The sequence below is a fragment of the Motacilla alba genome, chromosome 18 (assembly GCF_015832195.1).
Source record: "Motacilla alba alba isolate MOTALB_02 chromosome 18, Motacilla_alba_V1.0_pri, whole genome shotgun sequence".
In the NCBI taxonomy this organism is placed as follows: domain Eukaryota; kingdom Metazoa; phylum Chordata; class Aves; order Passeriformes; family Motacillidae; genus Motacilla; species Motacilla alba.
Window position 1 is genome coordinate 8,344,765 of NC_052033.1, and position 24,674 is coordinate 8,369,438.

General features: G+C 40.3%; 1 protein-coding gene and 1 non-coding gene across 6 annotated transcripts in view; one reads left to right on the forward strand and one right to left on the reverse strand.

The window, feature by feature from the left end:
- Positions 1-45: 45 nt before the first annotated feature.
- On the forward strand, positions 46-177 carry LOC119709623. The gene has a single exon (XR_005259391.1). It is a non-coding gene; the product is annotated as a small nucleolar RNA SNORA50 (small nucleolar RNA).
- An 885-nt stretch (positions 178-1,062) lies between these two features.
- Positions 1,063-24,674, reverse strand: part of TEX2 (testis expressed 2) — a 45,694-nt gene continuing 22,082 nt past the window's right edge. For 3 of the 5 annotated variants that reach the window (XM_038157338.1, XM_038157339.1, XM_038157340.1), the window contains 10 exons: positions 20,094-20,294; positions 18,127-18,454; positions 16,779-17,047; positions 15,334-15,483; positions 13,857-13,956; positions 10,134-10,266; positions 6,322-6,444; positions 4,238-4,447; positions 3,891-4,011; positions 2,882-3,063 (listed from right to left, as the gene is read on the reverse strand). In XM_038157338.1, coding sequence (XP_038013266.1) covers positions 2,941-3,063; positions 3,891-4,011; positions 4,238-4,447; positions 6,322-6,444; positions 10,134-10,266; positions 13,857-13,956; positions 15,334-15,483; positions 16,779-17,047; positions 18,127-18,454; positions 20,094-20,294 — 1,758 coding nt within the window. In that variant the 3' untranslated portion in view covers positions 2,882-2,940. Of the gene's footprint in view, positions 3,064-3,890; positions 4,012-4,237; positions 4,448-6,321; positions 6,445-10,133; positions 10,267-13,856; positions 13,957-15,333; positions 15,484-16,778; positions 17,048-18,126; positions 18,455-20,093; positions 20,295-24,674 lie in introns of all 5 variants that reach the window. The other 2 variants (XM_038157335.1, XM_038157337.1) reach the window with 2 other exon arrangements.

Below are 24,674 nucleotides of genomic sequence, written 5' to 3' on the forward strand. Positions count from 1 at the left end.
AGCTCGTGTCACGCAGAACGTGTCCGGCTGGTTCTTCCGCGCGTACCGCACTGCCTTTGACCCGGCGGTGCCCGCCTGGCGCCGCCGGCCAAGCAGCGGTGCTACAGCGAAGCGCTTGTTCATAACTGGCGCTGCTCGGCCCGACCCGGGCGGCGCTTTTAAAAGCAAGTGACATTTGTTTGCGGGTGCGTGTCACCCTCGCGGGGACATAGCGGCGGGGGGGCGCGGGGCCTGCCGGATCCTGCGGCCTGCCCCCCTGCAGGGGAGCCCGTTCCCGGCCGGAGGGTGGTGCCAGGCCCCAAGCAGAGCCGGGTCCCGCACCGCGGTGCCGTGCGACTGAACCTGCCGAGGCGGCGGCGGTTGTTTTCCTTCAGTAGTTAGCGGTTAAGTCGTAAGAATTTGAAAAAAAAAAAAAAATAAAGTCCTGGGATTCCTGCCCAGCTGTTTCAGGAGTAGAGCAGCTGGGCGAACCAGCTTGGAGGCAGGAGAAATGCATTCAGGGCTGGGGCTCATTATGCGGGCCGTGCAAACTGCCTCTAAAGACTGCCGTGACTATGCTGCAGCTTCTGAGGGGACTATTTTCGTCTGTATCCATGCCAGTAGGGGGTGGTACGGCATCCGCTGTTAGTACAAAGAACTGTAACCACACAGGACTAGACATACAGGAATAGCGCAGAGTCTGGGCAGACTGAGGGGTCACTGATCTCCCAGGGGCTCTTCAGGGTGGCAGAAGTGGATGTGTGTCAGCTCTGTTCTGTAACTGCTGGTAATCCTTTCAGTTTTACCAGCTATGCAAACATGTTCTTTAAACATATTCCTCATGAATAGCAGCTGTCATGGTGAACTTTGGTTTCATGACAGTAAAATTAAATTTAGCTTTTACTTTCAGAGCTCAGCACTGGTTAACCCTGAAACTGTCATGCCACAACCACCAGGTACACGTTTATAGAACTCTGCAAAGCACAGGGCACACTCATATTAGGAAGCTGCCTTTCCAATGAAGTTGCTAAATCAACTTGCCCTAAATAGTGGCTGAATGCTTTAGAAATGAAATGTGCCGAGTTGTTTGACATGGGATAAATTTATTTAATAAAACAAAGCAAGCAGATTGTAGTTACCCACAGTTTATGAAGTGCAGTATGACAATCTTGTGTAGTAAGTCTAAATCTGTTTACACATTAGTGCATCTAGTCCTTCGACTTTTGTTATTGCACATAGAAATTAACTCAATATAAAAGACCTGCGTACAAGACATGCAGACTTCATGAAAGGCAAATAATGCCTACAAAATCAGCAACCCCAGAATATACACAGCCTGGAATGGTCAAGGAGGAGTTCAGGTAACAAATATAACTACTAATATTTCAATTAAAGGTAACCAAAATAGGTGTTCAAATATAGAATTTAAATTTTAAATATATTAAATGCTTTTGTTTCAGGCAAGGTGCTGTTTAAAAAACCTTCAATATAATAGATTCATTTAGAGATGGTAAATCAAGTTACACATGGAAATTTTGATTTACATCAAGTGTGACAACACAACATACAAAAAATTTCTTTAAAAGTTACTTGGAAAAAAAAATGTTATAAAAGGAGAGCCAAAACTCGCCTTCTTTGTAAACTAAAACATTTTCTGACATCCATGAACAGTTGGCAACACTGAGTATCAGAAAAATATTAAGTGTTAAGGAGCGGATATGTAGTGTTCAAACCTTGAATTTACTGCATACATTTAGCCTTGATTCATTACATCTGACAAATTAAAGGCAGTTCCCCCTTCCCCATAAGTTTTGGCCACTAATTAGCAGTACTAGTCTTCAATCATGATCACCTCAAACAACTGTAATGCTTGAATTCTTATACCATAAAGTCCAAGAAACCAATGCATGAGGGTCAAAATCTGTCAGCCACAGCTGCTTGCACAAGCAGCAGGTGCTGTCATGTCTGGGGCTGTAACTGAGGATCTGGGCCCATGCCTTGGGTGTAAACAGTGCAATGGAAAAAACTCACAGCAACAAACTCCTGTCAGAAAGAACTGGGTGTTTCATCACAGCAAGAGGCTCTATGCACAGTTAGGTCACTACTGGAGATGTGCAGTGTTGACACTTGGTGTGTGTGCTCATGTCCCTATAAACATTCAGAATTAATCAGGAACCAAGGTGATTGTACCTCACTATAAGGCGGCTTGCTATGGTTTGGTCACATGGCTTTACCAATTTTTTTTTCCTCATTTACAAAATTCTGACAGTCCCACCTTCACTGATAGTTGTGTGTTTTATGGCTAATTGCTTCCCAAAAAAAGCACAAGTTCTTTATGAAAAAAGTAATGTGTATACAGCACATTGAATCACAATATTACCTATACATCCAATTTACATTCTTTTATCCTGAAAGCATTTCATATTTCGATTGCTTGACACAAGCTATTGACTGCAGAAGTGAAAGAACATAAAACAGTTCATTCTACACCTCCAACTGCCTGAGAAAGAAAAATATTCTTCCAGTTATATAAATTCATTCCTTATTTAGGATTTTTTCCATTTGGCACGCAGTTCCTTTGCTGCCAAACAACTTTTCAATGCTTTAATGCACATTAACATATCATGAAAACAAGCTGAACAAAAGGTGCATCAACAAGCTCCTTGATCTGTTACATTTGAGTCCCTCCTCCCTCCCCACAAAGAACAGGTCACCTCAGCCTCCCAGTTAAAATCCTGATGGCAGCCAGTACAAAAGTAAATCAACAGCTTAATGGAATGGAACTTCATGTAGCTGAAGTACACGGGAACAATAACCAGGCAAGTGAGCACACAGGAACAGGGAAAGGCAGTCCTTGGGAGGGGGGAGAGTGGCACAAGTTAAGGACAAGAACTACAGCACAGTTTATAAAACCATGAGAGTAACTTTTATAATACTGTAAACTGCAAGAGTCTTCACATGTCATGGTTGATCAGAGGCCTCCGTGCTCAGATCTTGAGGAGGGCATGTGGAGGAGCGGGGATCCATGGCTGAGTGCATTAAAGGAATATAGACATCATCCATGTTTGGCATGACAAAGATTTTCTGGGAAAAAGATGCAATGAAATGAAGTTACATTACATATGTCACTTGAAACCTTAGTTTTCCAGTTTTCATTTAAAAAATGCAACACATCTGCAGAGAAAAGGTTCTCAAGCTCAGCATTGTTTGAGTCAGTGCAGTGCCCATTAACTGAAACCATTTTGTTGTGTTCCAGTTGTAAATGAAACTCAGAAATATTATCTCTGCATATTTCATTCAATTAAAATGGCACTACGGGAAACATCACCAACTTTTCCTAATTCCTTTCTCAGCTCTTACCCATCCATATACTTTCAAAATGCACTTTTAGTAAAATAATTGATTTTGTTTTCTGGTTGATTGTATAGGTTGGGGTCCAGAATCAAGCAGGTCACTATTCCTATCCTACATGTATTTGGAGGGGGCTTTTTCCTTTTTTTACTATGGTCAACGTGATATTTTAAAAATTACTTTAAAGGAAGCAGTAATAGGAAGTAGTGCCTTATCTGTCCCTAATTTTTGGCAAAATTAAAAATTTTTTGGCCCCCTATCATCTAAGAACATGTAGGATCATGTTCTTATTTGAGTACAGCAAATTTTACCATGGTACCTATTTCAAAGAAATGTAATTTTCATCTCTAAAACAGATTTGCACCCAGGTCTACACATGAGTCTTGAGACCGTCCCAGCAGTCAGTTTCAGCTGAGCTCTCAACATCCATCCCACTGGCTGAGAGCAGAAGAGGGCATGACTAGTTATAAATGAAATAGAGGACATGTGAAAATTAACACCCCACCCCTTTAATTGACCAAAACTATCATCAATGAAAGGAGAATGTTGAAGAAACACACCTGGAACTCTTGTTCCAGTTTCCTTGCTATCCAGTCTGTGACGTGAACCAGAGTCACTTCTCTCTCACCAAGTTTTGGCCGTGCTTTTAACTCCAGGTAGGGAGGCCTTCGGAAGCCGTACCTGGGGAGAGAATATAGAGCAGGATTTATTACAGACTCCCCAACAAAATAAGTACTTAAACCTATAAAAACTTGCTCTTAATAACAGTTCCTACCTCAGTTACAACTCATTTGTACTGCTCCTTGCCCAGAACCCACTTGAGCCAGGCTTTACCTTTGTTCTGAGCTGCAACCCCTTGTGTACCACACCTGAAACATTGCCCAGCTCTGCTCTGAGCTCCTCTTACCATATTCTGTCAGTGGGTGGAGGTGGAATGTTAATCACTAGTGTTCCTCTGCACTCTTGTACTTCAACTGTTAGCAGCAATGGAGTATTGGAGACCTCTTCAATTTTTTTCTTAATAAACTCAGTCTCTGTTGCTTTCTGAAAGTATTTTGACTTTGTAATTTTATCCACAATTCTCATGATTTTACTTGTCCGATGTCCTCCAACATACCTTTAGATAGAGAATAGAAAAAGAACATCAAGATAATTTTCTTAAACCTATTTGCTAAGACAGACATGGATTTTCTATTAAATCATTGAAGTTTTTTTGATACAAAAATTCTGAACAGATATGTGGCCAAGCAGTTCATCCGAGGGCCTGCACCCAGCAGCTTCAAGTGTCTGGCAGAAACTCTGTTCAGTCTGAACACTCCTTCCCAGATGGCACTGGAAACACAACAATTTTTAAAACTGCAAATACACTTAGATCACTAATGCCAGCAAGATGGCATGAGAAGTGACAACTTGTCTACTACCCTTCTAAAAAAATTGTAGAGACACTGATACACCAAGATGTGCACAAATCATCAGCATAGAAGGCCCAACCATTGTGTCTGATTATTTAACTGTGTGTGCTGAACAAAAATGTTTTAATTTTAAGGTACCGTAGCATTTACGAATATAAGGATGCTGAAAAAGAAGAGGAAAACAGTTTTAGCAGTGGGTGGGTTGATATTCCAAAAATGGTGAACTACGTCTGAAGAAAGTGGGCTTTTCCTGGCATTTGTGTCAGACAGCATTCCTGGCTTTTCAAACAGATGCTTTAAGGGCTGAATATGTTTTTTCTTACCCCTATCTCATGTTGGAAATACACACTCCAAAAATAGCACATTTGGTATTTTCTACACACTATATCATGTCTAATTGTGGCTCTTGGTGTTACGTTGCAGAGATAACCTTCCTAAGAAAATGACATTTTCCTATCCAGGGGAAAAAAAAAAATTATTCTTACACAAACTTTTACAGTTTTGTCCTTAGCACAACATAAGACAAAAAACTGTTCAGTGACATAAAAAAAAGAGAAAATAAATTTTGACTTTGGGATTTTATACTAGCTGTATCTTTACCCAGAGAAAGAAGTTAACCTCCCACCAGATTCTATATAGTGGTAGCAATGAAGATTTTTAATAGGTGTAAGAAATTTTTTTCAGTATTTTACATTAAGATTCTTCATTCTACCTCTCTGTCCTCTTGATAAAGAGTTCTTTATATAATCTATGAATTTCAAGAAGATATGAAATGCATCAATTGCAGTAATTCAAGCAACTCTTCACACAATTTTCAGAAGTGTTCAGGAGTAAAATACTAAAATTCTCTGGAACATTTTGAATAAGTCATGAGTCTGCTAGTATATTCACTGTAAAAATCACTTAGATATGTTCAGACATAGAAAACATTGTGACTGTCTCAGACATTCTGGGCTCACACATTCAGCTTTCTCATTGCATGGCATAATTGCAATCAGATGCAGAAAGCAAAAAATCAGAGCTGCAGCCAAAACAAGGAATGATGTGGCATCAGTGATGTTGGGAAATTTTCTTTCAAATCTATGCACAGCATCAGAGGGCAGTATTGCACAGCCCAGACACACAAAATCCTCAAGGAAAAAAAAAACCAAAACAGCAAGAAAAACAGGCTTGAGTAACAGTTGTTTTCTTGAAAGAAAATGGAACGCTGACAATAAGGGATCAGCAGGATAAGCAGAGGGGTAATACTGCATAGAGAGGGTTTCAAGTTTTCACACAAAATCCTGTTCTTGGCTCTGCTACCAGGTAAGATACCCTGGGGAAGGTCCCCAGAGCTTCTCTGGCCTCCCAGCAATCCAGCAGAGGAAGGATGGGAGGTGCCCAGGGCAGCTGGGAGAAGTCCTTGCAGGGCTGGGGTGAACAGGGCTCCTCTGCTGCCCTCTGCCCTGGAAATGGGCGACCGGGGTTGCTTCATTGCTTGGACAGCCTCACACTCTGCCATCCTGGGGGCCAAAGAGCATCACAGGACTGGCACCAGCTGTCAGGTGTTGGGGGAGGGAAGGATTAACAAACAGCTCACCCTTCTCCTCCTGGGGTCACCTGCTTCTCTCCTGCCAGCTCAGGAGCATCATCTTCCTCCGAAGAGCCAGCGCTGGAGGATTCCTCATCGCTGTCTGCAAGACAATACGCCCTTGGCCTGAAACTGAAACAATGCAATTTCCAGGTCAAATGTAATATCCTTAAATAGCTTTTCAGCCTGTACAGCTTTGGCTGACATTACAGGTTTCTGAACTGTCCCCTCCCCTCTATTATAAACGCTATCTAAAAAGAACAAAACCAAAACCACTCTGAAGCCAGTCTGGCAGAACCAGCCTTCAAAACAGAAATCTGTTTTCCCCAGTGGAACATAATCCTTCATGAAAGAGGCTGGCACGGGGGTGGCTATTCTACACACTCAAATCACATGTGGAGATTATTCAAAATACATTTGGAAGCATATCTGTTGTGGCTCATGGTTTTTCATGAGTTGAGCAGAATTAGGATTGGACAAACCATTTTGTTTTAATGTCATGGGGAAAAAAGTGAAGTAATAAACAAGCGTTGCCCTTTGGGTACAAAATACCACACAGCAGTGACTGATTTCTAGACTTGAACTGTGGAAGATTTTATGTACAGAGTCACAAGAAAAATTTCAAATCTTTTAAACGGATTTAAATGAGAGAAGGATACAGTGGATACACTTCAGAATTAACAGATCTTTACTGAATGTGAGAGCTTGAAACAGTTACACAACACAGCCTTCTAAAGCACATGGCTCTAGCCCTAGGGACTATACCCAGGAATATAATACTCTACAGCATGTTTAGAATACACTTTATAGCTGTGTCTTCTTTCTTTTTTTTTTTTTTTTTTTTTTTTTTTTTTTTTTTTTTTTTTTTTTTTTTGTGTGTGTTCTTGGAAATGCATTTGAAGCATTAATAACCTCAGACAGGGCATGGACTGAGGCCACTGCCTGGTATTCTGTACACAGAACAAACTGGTGGTTGCTGCATGAAGTCCTAATGTAAAGGGACAGTTCAGGTGCAGCTTACAGTACACAACACTCCTTCCCCACTGGAGCAGTAAACCCAGGACCTGTCCACACTGAAGTGTTTCCTACCCAGGCTGGGGAATTGTGGAATCACAACTGCAAACCTCTTCCTATCCAGAGCAGCATTTTGTACCTGCAAAGGAGTGAAGGAGCAAACCAAACTGAGCCACCTCCCTGAGGACATGGGGGTGCTGGGTGGTGCCTGTCACTGGCCCAAATAGCAATGCTGGAGCTGTTCCTCACAGAAATTCATGTTTTTAGGTCAGATTCAAACTGCACATTTTCCACCAGGGTGTAACCTCACTTCTCTTTCCTGTGCACTTTATCATCCAGTTCGAAGCATGCTCAGGGCATTCTCAGGTCTTTCAAAGGTGTCACCTTCTTACAAGGTGTTTTATTTCCTAGTTGAAGGGGTCCTCTGAAGTGCCTCACAAGCACCAAGTGGCTCAGACCACAGGATTTCCTCGCATTAAACAAAGCAACAATAAATAAGCTTGAGTGAGATTTCAGGGGAGCTCTGTATACAATGGACCATTTATATGAGACAAACATTGGCAGAAAAAAATCACTTTGGAGCTACTGTATTGTTCCTGTAAAGATTGCACAATATTTTATGAATTGCCATTTGTCAGTTTGTTTTTATGTGGTTCAACAAAGCCAAAAGGACTAATGGGTTAAGAAGGTGCAGTAACTTTGGGTTAGTCTGCCTGCTTTTGCCTCAACTCCTGTTTAGCAGCATCTGTAATGTATTGCTTTTATAAATTGTCAATTAATAGTTTCCTCCCCTTTCTGAGAGCAGCATTTTCCTGAGAGGGCATGCAAGACAGCATTACCAGACTGTCTCAGCAGACTTCACTTCTATTTCAAACAGCAAGTGCAACAGTGACCCATTTGTCTTGCTTTACACTGAACAACAGCCACAGACAGTTACACCCCAGAGCTGCTCGCTCCTCTCCTCTCTCTGGATGAGTAGGTGCCTTTCTCACACCACTTTGTGGTTACTGCATCTCAAGAGATGGTTTGTTCTGAGCTCATAAGGGCCAGAAATGAGCTCAGCAACCAACACACATCACTAACTGACAACGTGACCATGGATGCAAACACATGCAGAGTAATCTCATTTGTCACAGCAATTGTCAACTGATAATTTAAAAAGCCAGCAGAATTAAAATTAACTAACAGATTGAAAGGCATAGATGAGAATCAAACTGTTCTATACTTCTCAGTCCTTAATTTATTTAATATCCATTTTAAGGAAAAAAAGGAAAAAAACCCAAGCAACAAAAAGACCCTCATCCAAACTAGAATACATTAGATTGTTCTTTATGTAAAGCTGCTACCTGGCTCTGAGCTTTGAAACATCCCAGCCCTGTGCAGGGAGCAATGCAGTTAATGCTGATACCTTCAAGTAACTGGTTGCTTGGCTACAGGCACTTAAATCTGCCTTGCTGGGGGCCTATAGCTCAGCCAGCAGCAACCTGATTTTTAAATATGAATCAGAGTGTTCACTAATTCTTTCTGAGGCTGTTCCTGCACTGAACAGATATGAAAATACACAAAGAAAATCCTGGAGGGGTGGGGAAGAAAAGCAAGAATTTGATTTGTATAGACATTTCCTCCTCTATCTCCCATTTTTTGGGCAGGCAGGATTAAACAGATTTTGAAAAATTCACACCTACCAGTTATAGTGATGTAAATTCAGAAATATTTATTTCAAGCAGTGACAATGAGAAACTAGGTCGATTTAAAATCCTCTGAATTTCTACCAGTGTATGAGATCATTCAGCCATTAGTTTTTTTCACATTTATTTTCTTGTCATGACTGCACTGACATATAGTGTTGCTGTAAGTATTACTTCAAGCTATCTCAGAATAAATGGTCAGAGCTATGACATACGTATACAAAGCCTCTAGTATCTTAATTATGAAAGACCATACCATTTTGTTCATAGCTAAACAAATGGCCAGGTTTAGAGACTATTTTCTTGATTTATAGGCAGTGGTTGTACATGAAATCAGAGATCAACTACTGTTCAGGGCCTGCAGATTCAGGTACAAAGAGAATACAGTACCAAAAAATATTTGAACTCAGAGCTGGGAGTGGATCCATCCAGGGATGGATATTTGATAGGTGCCACTCACTAAGTTAATACAAATGGACAGATGGATGACATTCAAACATGGCCAAAATGAGAGGGAAAGCACAAATACAAAGGAGGTGAATTACTGCATGGTGTCTGCTAATTAGTTCATCTACATAAGCCATTTCACTTAGGCATAGCAGGCAAACCGAAGATGGCTAGGAGGAAAAACAGAGACTAAAGCAGGGATGTGATTACACCCACGATGCAATAAAGCTTTTGAAAAGGTCTTTACATAACAATTAGAGCCTGTTTACCTTCCACATTGTTTACTACTCCATGGTTTCCAGCTGCAGCTGCACCATGCTCCAGCAGCCTGTAACACCTGTCTATCTCTATTTCTGCATGTGTGTATCTCCAGTATTTGAGTTCTATCTGACTAAGCCCCAAACCAAGCATAAGACAAAACTAAATTTTAGTCACAAGACATTTTAAAACCCAACTGAAATATATATATCAAATAATTATACCACAGAAGCCTTTTATTAAAATTATTATCAATAGCATGACCAAACAGTAAAGTTGTACAGAAAAGCCACGTTTCACCCACTTGTATGAAACATCCCCAAAACTCCTTTCAATCTACTGCAGAGCCAGAGCTGCAAACACAAAAGGAAAATCCCAGCTTTTCCCAATGAAAGCACCATTGCCATCCCTTACCCTTCCCTGCCGATCTCGCCAACCTTAAACGCCTCCCCAAGCGGCTCTTTACCAAGTTTGGTCAAGTTCATCTTGGTCTCCAGGGTCATTAGAAAAGATCCATTGTAGGACATTTCCAAATCAACCCAAAGTCCTAAAATAAACAACAGAAAAGATGTCACTTGAAGAGCAATCACAAAGCAAGCTTTCTGATCACATTAAGCTCATGGAACAAAGCCAGATTTAAATCCAAGCCACACTGAAAGAGAGTGGTGAGTATAGCTAATGGTCTAAAAAAAAATACACACCTAAACTGCTTAAGAGATGTGAAATGACATAAAGGAAACAGAATACCATCAGGGATTCACTTCAAAACTATTTACAGCATTGCTCCAAGCCAAGCAGTAATGGGGACGCTCCTCTGCATCACTGACGCTGTCCAAGAGAAGCACAGCTTGAAATCCCACAGCAACATTTGCATCTCTCACACCACAACCTGCTGCCTCTTGTTTGGCCAGTGGTGTATTGAAGATCTATGACAAGGCTCCCTCAGTAACTGAGCTACAGGCATTCTTTTATGATTCAGTGTAAACAGGGTCATTACTTACACAATTCTAGACATGCAATATTAAGTTAAATCCTACTGTCTGTGCAAACTATTTGCTTTTTGCAATCTCCAAAAGAATTGTCTTGGGAATACCTTAAGATTAGCTCAAGCCTTTTAAGTGACACCCTGCACCAAAGCAGTAGGATTTGTCATCCAGAGGTTAGAAAACAGATGCCAATAAACACAGATTATACTTCTTCCTTTTCCAGATACTGCAGCTGCACAAAACATTCCCTCACCAGTACCTGGCAAATCAACCACTGACCTATTCCACTTTTATTTACTTATTTGGAAGCAATTAATGGTGAATAAAACTGAAACCAGTTTTACAAATGGTAACTACCCTTTGTGTTTTTTTGTTCTAGAAAAGTCACACTTTATCAGCTAAAGAACTATTGTTTTCTTTTCTGCAAAAACATATCCTAATCATAATCCCACCCACATGTGGTAACAAAAACACAGACAGCTCCCAAAGACCTGGTCCCTGGCACCCTGTGAGGTTACATGCTGGAAGCAGGATGAAGGCAAGTTGGTGCTTTACTAACCCAAATAACTCTTTTCCATCACATTTTATCTAACACTGTTCAAAAAACCAAACACAAGAACTCAAACACAAGCTTGTAAGGATTTTTTTCTCTTTACAGTGGGAAAAGTATCAGTAAGATCATAAATACCCTGAAAACAGCTTAATAGACTGTTTGGATAATCAATGAGTCAGCAGGACTCAATCATCAATATAATTCTAACAGTAGATCAAATTAAGCAAAGGATGCCATTACTGAGAGGGAAAATTCCCTCTGACCAGAAAATGTTTATACACTTTTTCCAGAGGCAAAAAGGGAGGGAGTGAAGAACTGGGCAGATGGTACAATTTATTCTGTTTTCTGGTTCCCTAGCCTTGACAGAATTACAATAAAAGCTACAGCATATGCTGTCACCCAAGCAGGACTGCATAAACAGAAACAAGACTTTTTTTATAACGTTGTCTGTTAACAAATTTAATTAATTAGAGAAGGCATATAACAAAAAAATGTATTTTCTTTGTAATCAAGCACTGGTAAAAAGAAGTATTAATGAAACAAAGCGCATCACAATTAGTAACTGCACTTTAAAGCCTCACAAAGGGCTACCCCTAATGACTGCCTCAAACACTTACTAAAAACCCCCAAAAATCTAGAAGCATTCATTCTGGATACTCCCCTGAAACTACAGTTTTTTTCCCCCACATTTCCCAATAAACCGAGTCATTTACCCATAGGCAAAGTTACCAAGACATACATTTATTCTTATGAAAACAAGCATTTCCAATTATCATCCCCTTGTTTATGTCCTTTTAAGTATAATAAGGGAACAAGTTATTCTAGTAATTGTTCACTACAAGCTCTTAAACACCCTAAGGGCTCACACGTATGTTCACATTCAACAGTATGGAAGAAGTTAAAAGAATTAGAAATCCTACCATAAATGTTTGCTTGTCACAGTTTAACTGAACAAGAAACTAAAGGAACTAATTGATCTCATTGCTGTTTCAGCAATTAATTGAAGCCAAGTGTTCAACTCCTAAATCCCATCTCATGACTTAGAACTACAGTCCTTGGTTACAACTGAAGTTATGAGAACAGAGAAAGGAATTCAAAAAATGTTTAAATCAAGGCAAAGGAAAACACACTGAAAAGAACCCTGATTAAAAAGAAACTATTAAACCACTCCACAAGCCACACACACACATAAAGATTTTTAAAAGTTTTCCTTTGTTCTGTAACTCCAAATAAAACTTCTACCAATGGTGCAACCACTTCATTGAGAACACTGGAGGACTTCCCAAGTACTGTGGAGAACCTGCTGTCCCACACAGGAAGCATAAGACAAGAAGCAGCAATATGCTTTAGTTCCCCAAATACTGACTGCACTCCAGCTTATTTCATCTATTCAACTTTTATTTCTCTTAAAAGGACAGATTTTGTTCCTCATGACAACCAAACAGTTTGCTCTTTTCAAACATGTTTTGTTTATAAAGCTCAGTGGAAAATAATCTTTGGAAAAATTGAGAGCAAAGTACCCAGTGTTTTATAGATAAGGCTTTTCCCCAAAGGGTTGCAAGTCCCAAGCAGATAAAGGCAAACAACAGCATTTGGATACAACAGGCAGCATTAACTAATGTATGCCCAGGAAGATTTTAGTATTTCTCCAAAGTCTGCTTTGCTCAGATTTATGAGGGAAAGGTTAGCACTTACTATCCTCATGCTTTTAGTCAGTGATTTGAGTGGCACAAAGTTTTAGTATTAGAGTTTATCAACGTCCTCCTAAAGTCCATGCATCTGGTATTCTTGCAAAGGTCAGGTGACACCACACCAGCTCTTCTAAAGAAGTATTTCCCTTTAGGCCAATTAGAAATTTCTCCACGTTGAGTGGAGAAACTCTGATACAATTTAAAATTAAAAACTGCTCTGATTACATTTTAGACGGCATCTAGCTCTCCTCAACACATAGAATAAATGCTTTTGAAGCTAAAAAGCATTATTCCAAATTTTTCTTTTTTGCAAGACTACTTAAAGTGACATGAGCATCCTCAAATATGTGACCATATGCAAGCCAGAAGGAATAGAAAACAAACAGTTCTAATTCATAATGCAGCAGTATGAAAGTCATCCAGCTTTTAAAAAGGCTGTATTTAATATTAAGAACATAAAACGATCCTGTATTTTGAAGTTTATTTTCAAAACAACACTATTCTTGTTTTCCGAGTGGTTACAATTATATTTTCTGAATCCCTGTTTTCAGGACAGGGCAGCTTCTCTTGGAGAGACAAACCTGTTTTCTCCTGTGGTACAGAATCAGATCTGTCCCAAGGAGATGTGCTTTGCCCTCTGCAGTCCCTGACAGTATCAGATAAGTGTCTGCATCTCTGTTGCATGCAAATTTTAGTTTAGTTCAGTAATTATTTCCTATGGAAAGATATGATCACAATTCCATATATACAGAATTACATTTACACCAAACATTAGATAAAGTCCCCTGAGTATCTCAGAATAAGATCTTATTACATGTACCTAAAACATGCACAAGATAAACAGATCAACATTCTGCTCTCCACAGATACAAAGGCAATACCAGCACCTGCTATTTTTGTATTTTACCTCTGTGATCAATAGAAGGTTTGAAGGCTTGAAGGATCTTGGGCACTGCTATCCCCATGTCAAGCTCAGTCAGAGTCAGCTCATTCATGAAGTAGGGCAGCTAAAGGGATAGAATATAAAAAAATCAAATACATGTTATGGAACAAAACATCATTTTCCTGAGAGAAGAAAGCTCATTAAACTTAAGGAATGGACTGAGCTGAATTGTCACCACTGAAAGAACACAAATGTAATTACACAAAATTCTTACTATTCTAGAATTTCACAGTTGCCAGTTTCAAAACTTTTTAGGGAGAGATTGGGCATCTGAACTTGTTTTTTAAATTATGCTGAAGTTTGTATGCTGACCTTAAAACATCAGCATGCTTTTTAGTCAAAGTATGTAAAAAGTTCAAGAATGAAGTGCTAATCCTATTTCACTGTGAATAAAAATCAAAGACTGCTTTGGATCTTAACTTCAGTCATATATTTTATCATTGATGCTTTATCAATGTCTCAGTTTCTTTTATCTTTGGCAAATTCTTTCACAGAACATTACCTTTTAAATCTGTATCATAATTGTAGTAAAATAGAGGCACAGAAATCATGATTCAGGTATCTTACTCTTCTAATTGACAGAAAACATATCTCCTGTGAATAGACATTGCTTTAACACATCAAAAAATACACCCAGTCCCCACTGCCAGTCTTTCCACTTAAAAAGTTACCAGTGAGATGTCTGGGTAGCCTGCTGTCACAATTGTGCAAGCAGACAGGGCAGATTTAGGCTACTGGTGATTTCCCAAAGCAAAGGCAGCACTATCTCACAGCTGGGGCTAGCAGCTAAATTTCCGAGCTTTTGTAAGCAAGACAACAACTTCCTTTGCCTTTAGGAACAGGAAAACTCCTCCCCAGACACCAGGAGCTGAAGTCTGTGGTGAACTGCTGCTGCTCAGAGGGTTACAGAAGGCAAGGGGAAGACTGAGAAGCCACTCAAAAGTTTCACTCCTCCCTTCACCCTTGAGATGGTGCAGCTGATGGAAGCTGATGGTGGTCCTGCCACCCCACAGAGCTTTTTCCATAACTATTGCTCCCACTGACCTCCTGCAAGTAGTTTATGTCTGAAGTTAACAGGAACACACTACAGCTGTGGCTCCATGATGTCCTCCAACTTAAAGGCAATCCACTACTTCCCAAGTAAGATTTCCTCATTTATATGCAGTTCTATTCATCCCTAATGTAAATACAATAATACTCAAATTTTTACATTAAAATTTGACAGATACAAATAGCTAATCCAGCTGTAGTTCATTTTAAACAGAAGTAGCAAAGTTCACATGCCGAGATGCATCAGAAACTGAACAGCCATTCTGTAGCACAGTTATTGTCTTCTACATTTAAGTTCGAAATAACTCTTCCTGTACTATTTTAAAACTCAAAGACTATGTGTTTCACTTCCTTCAAAGGAGTGTATAATTCAAGTCTCCAGATCAGGTACCTTTATTTTGCTAAGTTTCATTTGGATCTTCTTTGACACTAGATCAGACCAATACTTCTCTCCTAAAAAATCCCAAAATATTCTTCCAAGCAGAGCGTTCACCCAGGCCTCCTGTTCTTCTTCTTCAGCTTCCACATTGGCATCTGGCAACTGAAAACATAAAGCAGGTTATTCAGCTCTATAAATTCTATAAAATAAGGGAAAAAAAGGCCTGATTTATATGGGAAGTTCAGTATTAAGAGCCTGGGTCAACTCAGAACACCAAAAGCTCAGCACAGGGAGCAGCTTTACAAATGCATCAGCTGGGCTGCCATGAGCCTGTCATCATCCTGACATGCAGCAGAGGGAATGAGACCACACAGACATAGATTGACCTCTGGCAATGAAATGAGAAAGTTGTATGTAATTTAACCTCTGGCAGAAAAAGCAGATAAACCCAGAGTGGGCAGACCTATAAACTGTGTTTGCAGTAAGAGATATTCTCTCTTGCCAGTCAGATCTGGAAGAACAGGTATTCTACTCTTCCTTTGTTTTATGAAAAAATTGGAAAGCAAGACCCAACCTTACATCCTTAAATCCAGTTCAGAAACACCACAAAATAGATGATAAACACAGTATAGGGAATCACACTCCTCCTTCCAGTGTTTGCATATAGGATTCAGAAAACTATACTGTCCCCTCTGCTGCATTAAAGGTTTTGTTTACAGTCCAAGAGAATTCTGTCTTGGTTTCCCTGAGAATCATCTTGAAACACCTGGAAATATTATACATTCAGATGCTGCTTCACTGACTACACACAAAAAAGCCAAGGCAGCTGAAATAATTTTGGGTGTGTACACACACTACCACAAAAAACCAGGAAGTTTCCATGAAGGAAACACAACATATTAAGTGCCTGCAATGACAGAAGAATTCACCATCCTACATTATTCCAGGCAGAACTCCTGAAGCTAGCAGAAAGGCAGCACTTTCTAAGACAGGCAGGTAGACACTGCAGTTCTGAAGATCATCTCTTGGCAGCTACTGCTCACAAGGGCTGCAGCCTGGCTGTGCCAGGGTGAGGAGCCTCTGCTGTGACGCAGGTTCCCTGCCAGCACTGCTCATCTATTTATAGAATGGCTTCTGACACGTGCCAGATTCAGCAGCAAATCCATCACAGCTTTAGGAGTGGTTGGGGGCTAGAATATGTTTTCCTGGGGGAACACAAGATGTGCTCCCTCCTATTCTCTTTTCTGGGTGTTGTATGAAAGTTTGGAAACAAAGATGCCAGATATGAATTACCACTATTTTAAATAAAAAGTGGTCATGCTTAACATTAAAGATGTGTTTATAATGAGTGTTGTACTTAGTATTAAGGTTCTGTTTACTGAGAGTGACTCAAATGCAGTCCAGGAGGTCAAAGGATTAGTAAGAGCTACACTGTTCTTTTGGAGCACAAGTATTACCTTTTTCACAGCTGTAGGGCTGCTGTCTGCACTGAGGACCGGACTATCTGAAGGGCTTTTCTTTTCTTGTGGAACACACTTTGCCATATAAATATTGTAGTCGAGAAGCATTTTCTGCCTCATGTTGCCAGCCAGGTCCTTGTGCTTTGGCTGGGATGTGATTTCTTCTGCACTTCCCTTGCTGCTGCTCCGGCTGTGGGTGAGAACTCCAGGCTGACTATCAGTTCTGCTGTGTGCTGGCAGTACCCCTAAATTCAAAGGAATAATACCTGTTCAACAGAGAACAAATCTGACAGCCAAATACCACAGTGGATCATCAAACTTTAAAGGAACATGTTTATTCCACAGATATTTCTCCTGAAAAAAGACCAGCATGGTGCTTTATTATTTTAAAGGCTAAAAGTAAATTATACTGCTGTGTGTTTAGGTGGTCCTAAACCCAAATTAGCCAGTATTTGCTATGATTCAGCACTCAGCAGGGTGTGGGACTGGAGGAGTCAGCTGATCAATAGCATATTTAAATATGGACACTCACATATGTATAACACATGGCAAAATTCCCAACAGCCCTGCTGGGGAATGCCTAAAATAAAAGTCAGGTGATTGAAATGCACCTATGACTAAAGTTTTTTTTTTTTACTAATCTAATTATAGGCTGTTACAATTAGAAGGACTGCGAAAAGCACGTAACTATTGGAATTTTAATTAGCTATTAATTTTGCATTTGCATTTCAAGTTACATGCCAGAAACAATAATGTTAACTAATTTTTAAAAAGCTTTTCAGAGAATAAAGGCAGAAAAGCATGAGTCATTCAGGTTTAAAATCATATCAGAGGATGGGTTTAAATTAATATTCCAAACAATTGATCAATACTATAGACTAATGTCTGTTGGTTCAGATATATATATATTCATATATATATTAGTGCAGGACCCTTTATTTAAACAGAGAAATGTGTTTTCTTGTGATACTAACCCATGAGAAAGGAGACAAGAGGGGAAGAAAGGATAGAGGAGGAAAAACAGTTAATGAGAGAACTGAGTCTAATATTGTAAATGTTGACATCAGTTCCAAAATACAGAAAAAGAAGAGACTGAACAATTCCTCCTTAAAAAATATCACAGGATTTATTACAGTCACTGAAAAACAATGTGTAATAATATTTGAAAGCATAGAGCCAAGACAGCAAAAGGTGAGGGTAAGGTGGCAATGAGAGGCCAAGGTAAGGAGAAGAGTATCTTTGGTAATATTATTTTTTGCTTGTAAAGATCACTGTGGCACCACCAAAATATAACTTTGGTTTGTTTCTTTTAACAGACTTCTACAAGAATACAAAATCTAAGTACCTGGCTTGCTCCCACTGGGTGGCTTCTTTACTTCAGACTTGAGCTTTGATGCAAGAAGGAACCTTCTGAACCACTCCTCCTTCTCCCTACCCGTCCTTCCAAAGAGGTAAAGCACTTGATCCTTTTGGCAAGTGGACTTCGCTCCATCCTGAGGTTTCTTGGATTCCTCATTGTTCAAGTCCACTTTTTCAGCAGGTTTCTCCTCTGCAGTCTCCTTCTCAGTCTGGGCCTTGGCCATGAAGTCATCCTGTTTGGCCAGTTCAATGCAAATAGGGTATTTCTTATTCCAAATGCGTTTCCGTGCCAGGCTCTTAGGAACCAGGGATATCTGAAGGATATATGAAAGGGTTAAATGAATTTATTTTTCACTTGTATCCTCTACGTTTCTATACTCAAGTAAAGAACATAGGAATGCAAGAGATAAAGATCCCACACTGGAACTGCCCGTTTAACTGACTCCGAATTGCTGGATGTCCAACCCATTGCTATCACTAAGTCTTTGGTGAGCCAAGCCTTGGAATTAAAACAAAGGCCATTTAAGCAGATTATACCATGTGGATTAGAAACTCTGTTTTCATTTCGATTATCTTATTCTCATGGATTTGCAGAAAAAATAGAAAACCCAAGAACTTTATTTCTGGGACCATGGGGAGATAAATAGATAACAAGATAAAATAATCAGAGTCCAAACTGAGTTTTGAAGACAATTTTTCATGCCCATCTTATGAAATTGAGCATTTGAAGTTGGTGACAGCCACATCAAATACATAAGAATCAAGCCAAAAGACTGATCTGTGGATAATTATACTCTAAACTCAGTATATTTATATCAAATTAAGACAATGCAAGTGATTAGAGGAGTGGTTTTAAAAAAAAAAGAGTTAAAAATTCTTATGTGGGGGTCTATACTCAGCAGTGTTCTCCAAAAACGGTGGGCAAGTCCCTTGAAGAACAGGCATTCTTTGTTTATTACAGTCAGGGCACTTGGCCCTTCTGTAATCAATCGGGGCTGGGTGGGGGGAAGGACTGGAAATTTTTCTGAGATACCACAGGGAACCACCATCAGTCAAGTGCTCCCACATGACAGCTTTGCTTGTCTTCATGATGGGAAAACAAATCTGCAAAAGGCAGGAATCTAATTTTTTCTTTATCTTTTTCACTGTCTTCCTTTAATGGAAGGCAGAGCTGACAGCACACGCCTTTCCCATACAGACTCAGAGCAAAGGAGGGAGGTTTTCCTCACTGTTGCCTTGGTCCCTCTCACTTCTAGTCAAGTGAAGTGTGGTTGCTTCCTACATCTGTACTTCCAAGGCTCTCAACTGATGCAGCACATTAAAAAAAATCCATTCCCTTAATAATTAGGTATTGATGTATTATTTAAAACAATGCCAATGGAATCAACTTCATGTGGCAACTCTTGACATATTTGAGGGAGGCAAACAACGTGTAGGAAAACTGTCCTAGCATTATTGTTGATGCACTCTTCCAACTGCAAAAACCCCCATCTCCTTCCCTAGACTGGGGGTACCTAGAGCAGGTCACGTTCCAGACTCCTCTCACTCTCCTCCTTCACATTCACATATGATGTACATTCCCTGTTTGAGTGAAATACAAATGTTGTCTCAGCTGCCTTGGGGTAGAGACAACCACCAAAGATGAGGCATTTTGGTGTAACCTTCAGAACAGTCATCTCATGCACTGGGAACGAGTCTCAGAGCTCCCATGAGTTAACTCTGCTCTCAACTGCCAGAGGAAAATCATGCCTTTCCCTTATTGTGTAAATATGTACTTTCTTCCAAATCCTGCTCAATCTTCCTCCCCAGCACAATCTTTTGCAAGTTAGTCACGACAACAGTTTCGTTTAAATAATGACAGAACATGAAAACAGACGAGTGAAAAAAAATTTGGAGTTAAGAAGAATTTGCAGGGTATTCTTTGTTAAAATCAGATATAAGTAAGACACTCACCTTGCTATCTGTTAGTTCATAAATTTTTTGACTGACATATGTGACTTCAGGCTTTGGCTCATTGTACACAGCTCTTCTAGAAATATTTTTATTGGGTTTTGAAAGTCGTAGGGTGCTGCCTTCGAGTCGCACATAGACAGAGTGAGTCAACGTAGCATGGTACGTTTCTGGATCATAATTATAAATTTCATTCATCCATCCCTAGAGAAGAAGACACTGTTAACAGGCTTTTAAGCTGCTGGAAAACCAAGTACAGCATGTACCTAAAAACTTTAAATTATTATCCAAGCTTTTGCCAAAGTTACTTCACCTAGTGCACAAACAGAATGAGGCAATAAATACCCTAAACGAGGTAGCACCAAACCAACAGAGCACAAGATGAGGATGAGATCTCAAGCACACCGTGTGTTTTTTCTGACTCAGTCACTTTGTTTAAGTAGCACAGGGTGCTCTCACCTCTTCCCCAGGAGCCAGGGTGGGATCTGCAGATGCAGGATGCCAGGAAGAGCCACAGGGCAGGAGGGCTGAGCAGCCCAGCAGCCCCTCTGCTCCCAGCAAGCTCGGACACTTGAATCACCCAGAGCCCAGGTAGGGCAAACAGCCTGTCTGCTCCCAGACAGCACTGACGTTGTAATCACCACAATTAAGGACTCAGTGGAAGACCACAATGGAGTTTGCTATCATGCATCATCACTGTTTGAGATCATTTCACATGTTGTGTAACTGCCCAGCTACAACACAGGAGTCATACATGTGGATTAAATTCAATTAATTTCTGTGCTGTAAAAGAAACAAACCAAACCAGCTAGTCCTGCTGTAACAAGCCTCTAAGTGCTGACTCTGACCATGGGGGGGATGTTGCTTCTCTTCTCCAATATCTGATTACAGAAATGGAGATGATAAATGGGGTAGAAGGTAGGCAGAATACTCATTCAAGGAGAAGTCTTCCTTCTCTTAACCTGCCATGCAACATTCTTTGATCATTGTTTTTATCTGCACATCAGAACCTTAAATTCAGCACACTCAATATTCATCAATGTCAACAGAAAGTGACGGGGAGCAGAAAGTCAAATGGCAACTTTATAAACACCTGTGTGATTACAGTGGGGGGAAGTGGGGAGAGCTGAATGAGCACCCCAGTATTTCTCAAAACAAAAAGTCATAACTACCTTATGCAAAACATCCCAAAAATTACTGCAAGATTTCAACTTATTAAAGAAGTTTCCACCCACATGCAGAAATGTAAAATTTACTTTTATGCTAATTTTCTTCAGTTTCAGTGCCACATGATTTCCCACAGTAGACAGCATACACTTTCTTAGGTGCCATAGTAACAGTGATTACTGTTTTGCTTACTCCAACATCTAGCTCCATTTCCACTACAAACCCTGAAAAAACTAGATAAATTAGCATTTCTTTTATGTTCAGGAAAGATTAAGTCATTCATCTTTGCTCAGCTCCAAAGCAGATTATGTCCTTTATTAATAGAAATGCCTATACCAGGATCTATTCTTTGAAGAAGCTTTATGGTTGTTTTTTTCCTTACAGTGGGTTATACACACCTCCCATAAAGGAAATACAATGCACAAGGAAGAGTTTTCTATAAGCCAACAAACTGCTCAGCAGGGATGACGCAGGTTTGAGGCACATCCCATCTCCTTCCTAGAAATTATTTAGCCAAGACATCTCTGAGCAGACAGCAATTAATTTTCAGCCAGGAACTCCAGTCTGGACTTACTGAAGCACAAGAACATCACATGAGCTGCCCAAAGCCACCGTGTGCGGGAACTGGAATAGCCATATGGCCCACAGATCTCTGGAGCAACTCCCACCTGCCCCCATCAGATCTCCAAGCTATTTCTAGCTCAGACGAAGTCTGGAGCCTGCAGCCAGGCAAATGTACAGATGGGAATTTGCTGCCTCAGAAGTTTCTTGCCTTCTCCTGGAGGGCCGTTCAGCCAACACCACACCAGCTGGCACAGAGCAAAGGGCTGCTCGGAGAGTGGGTCATTATAGGAAGCTTAGTCACATGAGCCCTTTCTCTAAGTCTAATAAGCTTTCTATTTTCAGTAGAAAGGTTGGAAACTTATGGGTACATGTGGTACCCAGGAAGGAAGGTCAGACTGCACCTGACATTCCTTTAACAGCCTGCTTGAGATGGAACTGTCATGAAAACAAGGAGTGATTTACCCATCAAAATCTTGACTTCCCTGTGCCAAAGAAAGCAAAAATCCCTCCTGCTTTTCTGATCCCTACCATGTGCCCAGGCCTTCCAGTTCAAACCAACTGATTAGCTGTACAGTCTGCCAAACACACAATTCTCACACCCTGTGCCTCCCCCGTTCACCTATAACCCAACAGAAGTCCAAACACAGCACAACCACCAGGTTATCAACAACTGGAGAACCAAGCTCAGGTTTAAGTATTTGGGATTTTATTTTCAGATACCAGTCAGGATGAAAGAGACAGCACATTACTACAAACCCTCCTTATACACAAAATTTTAGTTTTCTAATTTTTAAGGATGAAGTTTCTTCCTTGCACTCGATTTTCATGATATTTTGTTACAGAGGTCCACTGCATGGCTGACAGTAAAACGTTAATGCTTCACTAAATGGTGATTCTTCGCTCTATTAATGAATCTGAAAATGTGTGGCAGCTGCAGGAATTTTATCTAACAGTGTTAAAGGAGGTAACAACACCACCTGCCTTCTCACTTCAGTGATCTTCAGTTCTGTAAATTGTTTCACCTAGCTTCAAAAACACTGAGAAGTTTATCCAAGAAGCCCTTAAAGTCATTCTCAAGTTCTTGCACTTTAAGAACAATTTCAGCAGAAATACCTCTGCCTCGCTTTTTGCAAAACCAAATTGGAACAAAAGATTCACAGCCCTCAGAAACCATTCTGCAATGCACCCAAACAGAGAAATTGTGTTACCATAATGTGCTAGCAACAGATAAATTCTCCCAAACTACTGAAGCAACAATGGATTTCCTTGTGTAGGAGAGGAGTGACTGTAGGATCGGTCTTCTCTGTTCTAGCAAAGTTGTTAAAATAAGAAATTTAGTAATTCTGGGAGGACAATGACCATAGTCATATGCCACTGTGCAGCTGCTGGCCATTTACACTGATCCTGTGATCTCCATTTCTAAAGGTCAGCAGTTGCTCCACACTCCCAGCTGATAGCAGAACGTGCCTGGCCATCAGGCTGGGGAGCACCCTGAACACAGAGCTGCTCCTTGGGCTGGGCAGCAGCACGGCTTCCCCAGCTCAGGTCACAGCTCCAACCCACAGCTGCTGCCACTGCTCCAGCCCCGGCAACACTCGGCTCATGGGACAGGGCAAAAACAGCTTTAAAAACCCCCTCAGTTTGGTTTTCCTCTTTCCTGACTCCAGGCTCCAAATATTTTATTCAAACAGCAGTTCAACAAAATAATTTAGGTAAGAACTGCACAATCAGGCCTTGTAGGTACCAACTTTTTAGTGTTACTTATTTAAGGTCTCATAACCTGAGAGGGGAGGATAGGGAGAACTGCAAAAGACCCTTTTGCAGGACCCAGAGGGCCGGGGGCACAAACCTGGCCTGTGGGCAAAAATAAATTAAAGTAATTACTTATGATACTTTTAAATACATAAATAAAAGAATCAGCAAACACCACTTTCACAATACAAGCCCAAATTTGGATTAAAACTGTCTCTAAAGTTTCTTAGTGATATTAACTGGTTAATAGCCATTATTATTAAATTATATAATCAAATGCTTTAGCACCAAAATTTTTTCAAGACTGTTGATCACTCAGATCATGCAATTGTATTACTATCCCTCTTATTACCACTATTTTATAATACTTCAATAGTAATTTGCTTCATAAATGAGGGAAAAATATAATGCATTTTTTGAGCTTCTTTCACAGCAAATCCAAAGACACAAAAAAGGTCTGAGGTAGGAGAAGCAACCATCACCTTAACTGGAAGAAACATTTGTCTGCCAGAGGCCACTATCAAACATGAAATCCCTTGGATGGTACTCAGGAATAGCACGCTGATAAAAAGCCTCCTCTTTCTGTACAGCTGTGGCTCAAAGCCTCCATTTCTCCAGCAGGCACTGCCACTGTGTTCTCCTAAAAGTTCTTTCTAATGGAAAGGGTAAATATATAATTTCCATTTTAGCTGTTACTTAAAACCTTTCCTATCAGTCAGCACAACACAAGAGAATGCAGAGCTGAAAGGCCAAGAAGGAAGTTAGAAAAGACTAATGGATTAAAGAAGGAAAAAATGTGAGCAGAAAAAAAAAAAGAAAAATAAGGAAGCCAGAGAACTGAAAACCAAGGGAACAGGCAGATACAAAAACATGCAATGAAGATGCAGGACATTTGGCAGAAGTAAGCACAGACACCTATAGAAACACTTACCAGCACAAGTCATTTACTTTTTCCCACTGCCAAGAACAGTTTTGTGGGAGACAATAATCTGTTCAAGTATTTCAGCAATTGCTATGGGGAATTTTGCACTAGTTTTCGAAACCTAGGAAATGCAAACTTCTCAAACAACGTTTACATGGGGGAGAATGCACACATACTTC